This window comes from Notothenia coriiceps, unplaced genomic scaffold (genome assembly GCF_000735185.1).
Source record: "Notothenia coriiceps isolate Sejong01 unplaced genomic scaffold, NC01 NC01_scaffold00008023, whole genome shotgun sequence".
Classification (NCBI taxonomy): Eukaryota; Metazoa; Chordata; class Actinopteri; order Perciformes; family Nototheniidae; genus Notothenia; species Notothenia coriiceps.
This window is the reverse complement of record NW_011340724.1, coordinates 1-12,625: the sequence shown is the minus strand read 5'-3', so window position 1 is coordinate 12,625 and position 12,625 is coordinate 1. Positions and strand designations below refer to the sequence as shown.

Here is a 12,625-nt window from a genome sequence, read left to right as displayed (position 1 = left end):
GTAAATATTGTATCAGACTACTGGTATACATGAACAACTGCAGTAAAGACACTGAACATGTATTGCGCGTGCCAGGTTTGATCCATGTGGGGGGATGGGCACATAAGAGCGGGAAATGTATCAAATTGTTCTGTGTTTGGATGGTTACAAATTCCTTTTCTTTATGGCGGTCATTTTTGACCGGGGACACCATGGGTGTTAAAAAGTTGACTAAATCATCCAAAATTCAATGAAAGTGGTGATCAGCAATTGTATATGTTCAAATGTCTACTGTGAAGGATATCATAAAGCCTTAATGCAATCGAATGTAAAACAAAAGAGTTATGATTAATGAAAGTAGTATATCGGTCAGGTTTGACACGAACACAACAGGAGGGTTAAAGGGGACCTATCATGCAAAATGCACTTTTTTATGTCTTTTATACATAAATATGTGTCCCCGGTGTGTCGGGGAACTCACGCAGCGTCAGAAAATAAAACCCTCTCTCTTTTCCTCCGTACCCAAATCTCTAAAACGGGGCTACAACGGAGCTGATCCAGATTTACGTCAGATATGACATATCTGAAATGTAGGCTGGCTTTACACCCACGGCCCTATCAGAAACGTTGCTATCAAAAACAATGCCCGACTGTTTTGGACGTAATATGGTCGGTGTTTACAATAGTATCGCTAACACTCAGAGCTAACCTGTACTGGAGAGCATGTGTGTGAAGAAGCAGGAAATAAAAAGGAATTCACCTTGTGGTATAACCGGCAAGAGAGAAAGCCTTTGAGCTCCATACTGTTTCAGAAATAATACTTGATAATCCATGATGTGGCGTTTCATCACCGCAGTATCTGCCGGTAGCATCTCCCGCATGAGCTCAGCCGCCTCCTTTATTTTAAAGCTTTATACTCCAAATCAGCACTTTTGAAACAGGAAGTGAAATAGAGGGATATGAGGCATGGCTAGAATGGGTGATCTGTTTGGTATTTTGAGCAAAACACTTCATAGACCTATGCTATTGCCTAAAAATAGCATGACAGGTGCACTTTAAAGGATAATCATTGATCAGCAGTAAGTAAGGGGTGGGAATTAATAAGCGTTTGCTTCCTCCTGCTCCCTTTCGGACACATATGATTCATCATTAATATGAAAGTGTGTGTTGAATATATAAATATGACTATTTTTTGTTAAATATTATTTTAACAATACGGTATTTTTTTTTTTTTAATCTGTTCGAAATAAAGTTTGAAATGAAATGGTTTACAGTAATCTAAATGATGTGATATTTGGCATTAGTATAGTAAAATGTGAAACAACTTCGAGTGGTCCTTTGGATTGAAATGTAAAGTCACTAAATCTCTACTATAACGTCCTATACAGTAAGAGGAAATAATTGTTGACCCTGCATGTGACTATTATTATAATAGTAATAATTATATTATTGGGTATTGTCCACAGTAATAACTGTTACATTACATGTAATACGTAATTGTAAAGCGCTTTGAGTGCCTTGAACAGCACTCTAATAAAAAATGTAATGAATTGTTATTATTAATATACCTGTATAGCATTTGTGACGTTCCAGCCAGCCTCCCAGGTGGTGATGGTGTTCAGCCCTTTGGTGCCGGGGTTGGGGCTCTGAACAGGATTACCCAAACTCATCTTTGCTATCTCTTCTTCCAAGTTGGTACCAAACTGAGAAGTCCCCTCCACAGTCTCCTCTCCTTCCTCTCCACGCTCAGAAATTCTTGGCTTTTGCATATTCCCTCTAAACATCCTGTAGGATTGTGTCTTGTTCTCCTCAGTGTTGTCGGTCTCAGAGGATATTTTCCCTTTGCCATAAATGTTGGAGTTTTTAAACCAAAAGGAGTCTGAAGTGGAAACGGCTGAAGTTATGGTGATGGTTCTGGGTCCGGTTGAGATAACAGTGGCTCTGGTTTCTTTAAGAGTTGGACTCTCCTGCATAAAGGTGCTGTTTCTCGTGGTGTCCTCAGAGCTGTTGTTTCTGTTTGTGATGTTCTCCAAAGGCAATCTGTTGTCCTCACCATAGGTTCGGCTCAACTCATCGCTGTGGGTCAGAATCAGCATCTCTTCGTCCTCCTGAAAAAACCTGCCAATCAAAACAAACCACTTCAATAAATGAGTTAATGTTTTTTGAGTCATCAGTTACATTAGTAATAGACCATATTGAGTGTATTTGGTTCAATACAACTGTTCTTATCATATTATTCCTTCCAAATGCCATAATGAGTTTAAGAATACAATGGAGTCTGCTTTGAATATCTTGAAAGGACAGCCTCATTACCTTTAAAGAAATGTCCTCATATTTGTGTAATCTTTAGTTTAACTTGAACAAACTATACAAAATATGTATATTGACAACAATACTATTATGCAAAAGGAACAATAAGTGTTATTTATTGACTTGTAAAGTACCTTGTTACTCTGACTCTAGAAAATGTATACAGAAAAGTTTCTACTATCAATGAACTTAGCAGATACTCTACATGATGCACAATACAGTTTAACATGAAGAATGATGATGAACCTACTAATAATCATAGTTATTTTTAGAAAAGTAATTATTTCGATATGAAAATAAATAGTAGGCTACAGTAAATCTATAAATGAATGTATCCCATATTGTGACTCACCTTGATGTCCAGTCCAGGTGCAGTCTCGACACTGCCCGGCCCCACAGAGACCCAGCAGAGCTCCAGGGCTGCCCAGAGCTGCGAGCCCAGCGACGAGAGCCCATCTTCAGCCTCACTGTGCGCAGAGTCAGCCTCTCTGCCTCTGGAGGTCTCTGGGTCTGGGGAAGATTGACTGACACTGCACACATAAACAAACTCCTACAAAAATATCCCCCAAACACACACACTCACAATGTCTGCCTGTAGATAATCTGCAAAAACACACAATTGCACAAACACTCTTGCACAGGTGTGTGCAGTGATTGACAAGTTGGTGAGCTGTAACATTTTAATATAGCCGTGTTTTCAACAGTGAAGAAGTAAACAGATTTAATGGCCTTAACGCAGGGATAAAGTTGAGGGTATGACTTCATTCACTTTCATTAAATGCGGGATAATTTGCAGTTTGGGTTTAGCCCCAGACTGTGGTGAGTTGTGCAGGGCAGCAGGAGGAGCCACAGAACAGTTGTGTAACTCACTTGTCAAAACTTGACCATAACTTTTGTCCAACTCTTCACTTCTGAAGTTTTCTCTACTTAGTTCTTTCTCTCTTCTTCACCCTGCTATGCTCTTTTGTTTGTTGTTTCCAGAGCTGTGCTGATGCAACATTTCATTTTCTTTGTAGCATTTGAAGCTTTTCTTTCCAAAATTGCTTCAGTTTTGCAGCAATTGATGTATAATACGCCTTAAACCCTGTAATGGTTTAAGCAATTGTTAACTTAAGCACATGTTTACAATTGTTTGGCAGCAGTGGGAAACATTATTTTAATTACAGTACTGCTTTGAAACTCACTGGATCTCATCAAAAAGTAATCCGATTACCCAATTTCAGGGTTACCATATGCTCGCAATGATCCCAGAATTTAAAGTTTCAAAAAAGTAACCCAAGTAAATTAATTAATCTGCTATATAATAAAATACCTATTAGGAACTTTATCTTAGTATTAGTCATTTTACTTCACACTTCTACACCATTACGTTTCTAAGGAAAATGTTGTATTTTTTTACATTTTACATTCATTTGCCAGACATAAGCTAATGATAATGTACATACATTAATAATAATGTACGCAAAACACAAGCTCACCTGATACAATGTGGTGCATTGCTTGATATGGGCCTTTCTGATGCCCAATGGTAACTTTTATAATCAATACTGCAAATACATGTTTGTTGTAAAAAGTTCTATCTATCTATCTAATTTTCAATTCACTTCACCCCTCCTTTGCCCCATGTTTAAACCTGGAGAGAAGGGGGAGAGAGTAGAGGAAAGGGAGGAGTAAAGAGAGAGAGAGACTTTGGATCAACTTTCTCTGAAACTTCCCTCTGACTTTAAACGCATCACACGGAGCTGCGCTAGAGGACCCCAGCGCTGATTCCACAGCGCACGCGGCACAATATCAAACTTTTTAAAACAGGACGAAATGAAGCGACTCCGGCTCGTGCTTCTGACCGCGTTACTATGGCAATGCTGCCATGCCCAGCAGAGAGGTGAGTCCTCGAGAGGCTGATAGATAAGATAACGGATCAATACACCGATAACTGTGCTCAGGAGGAGTCATTTACCGGAGCACAACACTCCCATCATGCATCAGCCCGCTGTCACTCACACGGCTGCTGCTCATTTCCCGTAATAAGCTAATCAGGCCCAGGCTGGCTACACCTCTGCCTAGATAGATAAACTAATATAAATCCAGGAGAAAGGCTTTTAAACGTCCTCTCATCACTGTGGCAAGCTGACACGTGCCATTAATCACACTTTGTTTCTATCTAGAGCAGGGTTTCTTTACTTATTTAGATAAAAAGGAAAACGCATGATAAACACTTAAGCACTTAAAAGAGCACTTTACGCACACATCTGTTTACATTCCTATTATTTAGTTATATATTATTCCAATCAGCTGTATTGTATTCCCCTACAATATTTAATTTAAAATACTGTTTTTATCAAACCTTACTTATACTTACTTGTTTGGGTAAATAACTTGCTTTTTTTGCATTTACTTACACCATTGTGTCCATTGCAACATTCTCTTGTTTCATTTCTTTTTCTTCTTGCAGTGTTTTCATTTGATCTATTTTTTGTCTTGAGTATATTGTTTGTGTCATTGTTGGAGGAGCCTGAACTACTCTGAAGCTATTGTGCATATGACGGTAAAAGACAGATAGAAGATGGTTGTTTCAAATACTGTTTGAATGGTTAAAAAATCAACTTAGCCACTTTGGTGATATCAATGTCTAAAGTCAAGGAAACTGTGTGTTTAGGCTGTAGTTTTTGAAGAGTATAACATCAGTAGCTTATAAACTGTAGCTGGGTGACTTCAACATAATTGACCAAAGGAAACATCCATTAGATCTAGGAAAGCAAAGGCATAGCTGAGATCATAAAACCCTTTGAAATGTCTTGTTAAATTAGGACCCCAACGTTTGTTGTCTGTTTCTGAGGGATCTGATAAGAAACGTTGCGAAAGAATCATCAGTTGTTGTTCTTTTTAGACTCATCAATAAGATCTACATAAAAGACCTTGACCTATAGTTAGTGTTGAACTGTACTAATACAACAGACATATGTCCCTTGTATTGCCCTTTTGCAGTAACTGCTTGGCCAACAGGATGTATCCTTAGCTGATGTGCACTTTATGACATTTAGTCTGGCTCCCTGGGGAGTCTTGTTTTCAACTTTTCACATAGTTCAAGAACTCAAGTCACTCACAATGTTTGTCTATGTGACATTCATTTATGCTACAGATGAAGGCTTGTTTCAGTGCCATTATAAAAAACAATCAGATAATTTTTTGCTGTTTGTAAAAGCAGGTATTTGTCAAATAGTGAGGTTATTTTCACTTTGGACAGTGTACAATATTGGTTTTGGATTGGATGCAGTTTGCGGATGAGTCACTAATGATATGAGGTTCAGATTGTCACTGGCATTTCATTTTGAAGTTAAGAATGTAATGTGACCATCTGTGTTTTAGTCATCCTCAGTGTTTTCCTAAAAACAAACGATCAATCGCAACATGCCCTGAAGGTTGTTCACCCTAATTATAAAATAACATTTATTTTTATTTTGTGATATTTAGAGATGCAGATAAGATCAGTCTCTGAGTTTTTTTGCCACCACAACCAAACAACAAAGGTGAAGTAAAGTCGTTATTGTACATTATTTAAAACCTTAACAGCAGCATCTATTTTCAGAAGCTGTGTTCCTCTGAATAATCCTCAGATCTCATCTTCAACAGATTTATCATACTGTTTTCTACCAAAGAAATGTTCCTTTTTTAAAAATGGTGTTCACAGTTTGTTCTGTGGATTATCCAAAACAAACTCTGAACATCATGAAACACGGTTGCTGTTTCTAAAAGACACATAACGTTGAATCGGCTGTATGAAATATTATTTTCAATGCCTTAAGTACCACTAGCAAAATCCATACACATACTGCTTTGATGTGAAGGCAAACATCTCAGATAAATCTCTCAAAACCCAGACAAAGATAACCACATCCGTGTGCATGCCTGGATACCAACACTGCTAAGAGAAATACGATCTTCTTTGTTTTTGTCATTTAAGTGAATCAACCCTTTAAAGATCAAGAGATGCGAAATGCACTTGAAAAGAGCTGCTGCTTTTGTATTTACTGTAGTTGTGAAGGTTAATTATGTTCTTGTGTGTTAGGGCCGTGACATTCAACAACAAAAAATGAGAAACAATTATGCCCTTAGAGGAGAAGGGGATTGACAGCTGGGCCAAAAACAATATAACAAAGCACACAATAAGATATTCATGCAAAATGCTGATTCTTATTATTAGTCAAATTACCCCTTTTACACAACTTACTAAGGATCGGCCATTTTCTTCTTGAACAATAGAACAAACATGAAGATGAAGCTGTTTGAGTGTGTGTAGGGTGTGTTGACATGTGTGTGTTTGTAGCTTGAATAATCAGACAAATGTAGTGCTTGTCATGCTTTTTTTCTATTTATCCTGTTCAAAACATCTCCAACTACTGTTTAACGCAGGAGTGCTTTGGACCACCTGCCGAGGGGAGGGGGGCTGCCATCATGATGTGTGTGTTTGTGCGTACGGTGTGTGTGTGTGTGTGTGTGTGTGTGTGTGTGTGTGTGTGTGTGTGTGTGTGTGTGTGTGTGTGTGTGTGTGTGTGTGTGTGTGTGTGTGTGTGTATTGTGGTGTGTGTGTGTGTGTGTGGTGTGTGTGTGTGTGTGTGTGTGTGTGTGTGTGTGTGTGTGTGTGGTGTGTGTGTGTGTGTGTGTGTTGTGTTGTGTGTGTGTGTGTGTGTGGTGTGTGTATATAAAAGAGAGAAAGTGAGTAGAAGAAGGGCGGGAGAGGCCATCTGCATTAGGAGCCTCATTACCAGCCATGTCAGCCAGGCATGCTCTCTATCAGTGACGGAGCTCAGAGAGACACCGGGAGATAATCAGAAAGAGGAGGAGGAGGAGGAAGAGGAGGAGGAGGAGGAGGAGGGATGAAATGAAGAAGAGAGGAGCAGCAGCCTGGAGGGGGGGCGGCCGCTGAAGCCTCCTACATTAACAGACTGTAAATAACAATACAACGCTTTTTTCATCCACGGTATGTTTCCCAGCATTTAGTATGGATGCTATTTAATTACAGACAACCTGCTTCCCGTGTTATGAGATTCCCCATTTGTAATAAAATCCCTCTGTTAAAAACATTTAGAGTTGTGTATTATTGTGAGATTATTTTGTATAAAATACTGCAGTTGCGGCTTTCAGACACAAGAGGGCGGTGTTACTGCAGGAGAAGGGAATGATGTCTATTCATTGTGAACGGGATAAAGCGACATGTTTTTTTTTATAGTTACTATTCAACTAATTCAATCTATACAGAAAAAAGTAAGAATATAAATTAGTTAAAACAGGAGGGACTAAAAGATACAAAATAATCATATTACTTGGAGCTCAAATATTGACAAAATACTTAGAACATGATAAATACACTTCAAAACGTATAAAATCAATTAAGAAATCTAAATTTGTTTTCAAGGTAAGAATTGAACAACGTAATGTAAAGGAGCTGGTTTTAAGTCATGCAAGTTTTGATTTGATTAGATTTATTTAACATAATTAAAACAATAATACAAACATTAAACATGAGAATTATTATACAATACAAAATGAAGCAGTGTCAAATTGATATACAAACACATTACTGATTCTAAGTTCATTTACAGATAACAAACATTGTACTGTTTAACCCTTTATATTCATGTTTAAATAGGGTTATGTGATCTGTGTGAGTACTTGTGTCTTTTGATATTTATATGTGAAGAACTATGAGGTAAAAAAAAAAAATGTTCTGCAGCGATAATACACCTTACTACCTATTTAAAATGCATGCAATAAACCGTTGCAATAATGATCTGCTTTGCATGCCATTTAATTACGTTAAGGCATTTCATTAGCTGGCGCTTCAATCCAAACCAACCTACAATAAGTGCTTGATCTTTGAGGGCACATATTTTAAAGCAAGAGTCATATACCAAACCCTCAATGGCCTGCAGCAGTACTTACTCAAGGGCACCACGGCAGGTAGTCGAAAACCCTGCTTTCACTGAGCTTTCGTTAGAAATGTTTACGCATGATTTAATTGTCTCGACAGCCTTCACAATGGCAGGAACTTTTCATGTATTCATTGCTTTGGTACGGCTTTATTCTTAACTCGTCTTTCTTTTTTGTAGCGGAAAAAAAGTTTTCTAAGAATAACAAAGTAAATAGCAGCTTTTTTAAATAGCTGAAAATGCACAGGAAAAACTGGGGTTTAACAAAAACAAGTTGAAATAGTGGCTTTGTCTTTCAAATATGTATTGCTCTTTACTGGCTTAACTCTTCTTTCTTGTACTGGAAAAAACTGTTTTTTACCATTTCACTACAACGCGACAAAAAAAAACTTTGAATAGAAAACACGGTAAACCAATGCAAAAAAACGTGCGAAAATAGTGATGAATAAGGCACTGTTGGCGTACTGTAAAACACGCGGGAAAAACGGGTTCTAACTTAAAAACATGCCAAAATAGTGATGATTAAGGCACTGTCGGCGTTCTGTAAAAAGCGCAAAAAAAAACAGGTGTTTAACAAAAAAAACGGGTCAAAACAGTGATTATGGCCCTGTTGGCTTCCGTAAACGCCAGAAAAAAACGGGTGTTGAACTAAAAAACGTGTAAAAAATAGTGGCTTTTATAATAATAATAATAATAATAATACATTGCATTTATATATCGCTTTTCCTAGTGCTCAAATAAGCTTTACATACAATCAGAAACAGTACGAAGATGGCACGGCTTTATGGCATGGTTGGCCGTCCATACATATGCGGTGCAGGGTTTAGGGGGGCGAAGGGGGGGGCAGTGTGGAGGCAGGTCTGCTGCTGCATACCGAAGCCCCGATAAATGCATCTCATTCAGAGGAGAGGAGCTGAAAGCTGCACAGGGACATAACAGGACAGCAGACTACACCAGGTGAGCCATTCCTGCAACTTACCTGCACCATTTTACCTCATTTTCGTGTTCATGTTAAGGATATTATATGTTGCGTTGTTGGAGAAGCCTTGGATTTACGATGTGCATTGCCAAAAACGACACTGCAGCTATTGTGCACATGGGAAATGAAGCCGTTGAATGTTTGAACATTATTGTGTCCACCTCAAGGACAGGAGTACAGCCTCACTGCGGGGCAAATGAGGAAAATACACTTTACAAAAATATTTATTACAAACTTTATTCTGACACTATTTAGGTGACGTAGTGAGTTAACAACTCACTGTTTTAATATGAGGTGGTCCACATAATATCCCACCTAACTCGTAAAACTTAACATAAGTTAAGCTATTTACAGTAGCTGTTAAGTAAGCTCTATTTGTACATTTTTCTGTGGCTAAACAATGTATTTATGTATCTAAAGTTAACGTTTGTGTTTATTCATTGTGTTTATCGTGGACTTGCCCTTGCGCAGTCTCCACCTGTGTTATCACGATGTGTGGTTATTATCCTAACGACGGGGTATATGTGTTATTATTTTAAATACCGCGAGATGTTATGATATAAGGGGGTTTGATGTGTCGTGATAGCGGTGCAGCCTACGCACTATGCGCATTGTGCAGATTGAGTGAGAACAGGGAGAACATAATGAAGGAGCCTACATTTACTCAAGTTCTGTATTTAAGGACAATGTTCAGGTACTAGTATTTCAATTGTATACTTCTTTATACTTCTACTCAGAGGTGGAAGAAGTAATCAGATTATTTGATTAATTCAAAGTATAAATTCTGCAGTAAAAATACTCAAAAACAAACAAATAAGAAAAAATAATTTAAATATACAAAAAAAAGAAAGATAATACAAATGTTATTATGAAATATATTTAAATGAAAAAATAAGAAGATGTTTAAAATACATTTGAATATTACAAAATTATTAAAAGTATTTTCAAATATAAAAATAAATGTTTTTACAGAATTGTAAACATACAAAAAATTAGTGTTAAATATTTTCTCAGTTTTAACACCCAAACGATCAATATAGAAAATAGTCTTTATAGAAATTGCTCCTGAAAGTAACCCCTGCAGCCCTCATGATACCGAGCTCCTCTTTCTGTCCCAGGTGTCCAAATAATGAAGTACATTCACTCAAGTTCTTTATTTAAGTACAATGTTCAGGTACTTGTAGTATTTACATGTTATACTACTGTATACTTAGTCTACTCAGAGGTGGAAGAAGTACTCAGATTATTGACTTTAGTAAAAGTATCAATACTGCAGTAAAAATACTCAAAAACAAATAAATAAGAAAAAATCTTATATATATGCATAAAAAAAACGATTTAAAATATTATATTATAAAATATATTTAAATAAAAAAATAAGAAGATATGATTAAAATAAAATGTAATATATATATATATATATATATAAAAAAAGGAAAAAAAAAACTTATAAAAAAAAAAATCAATCTAGAAAAATAATAATCAAAGAAATTGCATCTGAAAATTGTAATTTTTGTCTGTTTTATATTCAAATAAGTATCTTTGAGTTTTTAAATAAATATGCAATTCCCAAAGTAAATACAAATATGAAGAAATTAGAAGAAATGTTTTACAGAAATGTAAAGTGTTTAAGTGTTTTAAAACCCAAACAATCAATCTAGAAAATAATTTTTAAAGAAATTGCTCCTGAAAGTAACCCCTAGTTGCAGCCCTCATGAACCCCTCTCCTCTTTCTGTCGCAGGTGTCCACGTTGCTCTGGTAAAAGAAGATGTCTCAACGGAGTGGACAGGAGGACCCGGAGCGGTACCTGTTTGTGGACCGGGCCGTCGTCTACAACCCGGCCACGCAGGCTGACTGGACGGCCAAGAAGCTGGTCTGGATTCCCTCAGAGCGCCATGGCTTCGAGGCCGCCGGCATCAGGGAGGAGCGCGGAGAGGAGGTGCAGCTGGAGCTGGCCGAGAACGGAAAGAAGGTCGTGGTCAACAAGGACGACATCCAGAAGATGAACCCGCCCAAATTCAGCAAAGTGGAGGACATGGCGGAGCTCACCTGCCTGAACGAGGCCTCGGTGCTGAACAACCTGAAGGAGAGATACTACTCGGGACTCATTTACGTGAGTGACTCAGAAACCTTATGTACTGTTGAGATGGTCGGTAACAGTGAAGGAAGTTAAAGTAGAGACACTACATACTGATATACACCTGAACATCAGCAGGAGAGGACTCTTTAAAGTAGAGACACTACATACTGATATACACCTGAACATCAGGGGGAGAGGACTCTTTAAAGTAGAGACACTACATACTGATATACACCTGAACATCAGGGGGAGAGGACTCTTTAAAGTAGAGACACTACATACTGATATACACCTGAACATCAGCAGGAGAGGACTCTTTAAAGTAGAGACACTACATACTGATATACACCTGAACATCAGGGGGAGAGGACTCTTTAAAGTAGAGACACTACATACTGATATACACCTGAACATCAGCAGGAGAGGACTCTTTAAAGTAGAGACACTACATACTGATATACACCTGAACATCAGCAGGAGAGGACTCTTTAAAGTAGAGACACTAAATACTGATACGCACCTGAACATCAGCAGGAGAGGACTCTTTAAAGTAGAGACACTACATACTGATATACACCTGAACATCAGCAGGAGAGGACTCTTTAAAGTAGAGACACTACATACTGATATACACCTGAACATTAGCAGGAGAGGACTTTCTTTTTTAAACTTGTTGTAATATATATTGGATGATTTTACTTTTGTGATGACTAACCTTTAATCTCCCATAATTCTCACCGCTGTAGATTGAATCCTAGTTGTTATAATTGAAATTAGCATTTTGTCAGAGCAACCAGACTTCATTTAAAGACGTCGTTGCTGCTCTACCTCTGCGTTGGTCCTTTGGGTTTTGATTGTATTGTTGTGGCTAGTTTGTAATCGTCCAAAAACACAAAAACAAGCGAATGGATTGAGGCAGCGTTAGACCATCAACATTGGTTTTCTGCGTGTTAATATCACTGGTTTTATCAATGGAGTTTGACGGCAAAGGGAAAACGTAAAGAATATTCTGGAAACACAGACTGATATTGACTGAGTGATTTGTATTTTGTTGGATCTAAAAACCCATGATTCTCACAGCTGTAGACTGAATTTCACCCTCAGTTGTTATAATAAAAAAATGCCAGTCAGCGTTTCTGCTCTCTGCACACTGGTCTTCACTTTTAGACGTCTTGTCTTTTGCACTCGTGTGTGAAAGTGAGATCTTTATCACTGTATGTTTTTGGGGACAGAGAGTGTATTGAGCTCTCCTGACTGAATCCTGTCCACACACACACACACACACACACACACACACACACACACACACACACACACACACACACACAGACAGTATGATTGACAGATGT

At 37.8% G+C, this 12,625-nt stretch overlaps 1 protein-coding gene and 1 pseudogene across 1 annotated transcript in view; one reads left to right on the top strand and one right to left on the bottom strand.

Annotated features, from left to right (window-relative positions):
* LOC104944376 (vesicular inhibitory amino acid transporter-like) overlaps nt 1-9,204 on the bottom strand; it is a 20,390-nt gene extending 11,186 nt beyond the window's left edge. The window contains exons 1-3 of the mRNA XM_010769900.1: nt 9,196-9,204; nt 2,642-2,799; nt 1,548-2,097 (exon numbers count right to left, since the gene is read on the bottom strand). Coding sequence (XP_010768202.1) covers nt 1,548-2,097; nt 2,642-2,799; nt 9,196-9,204 — 717 coding nt within the window. The remainder of the gene's footprint in view (nt 1-1,547; nt 2,098-2,641; nt 2,800-9,195) is intronic.
* LOC104944375 (myosin-10 pseudogene) lies at nt 9,110-11,331 on the top strand (annotated as a pseudogene).
* The last annotated feature ends 1,294 nt before the right edge of the window (nt 11,332-12,625 follow it).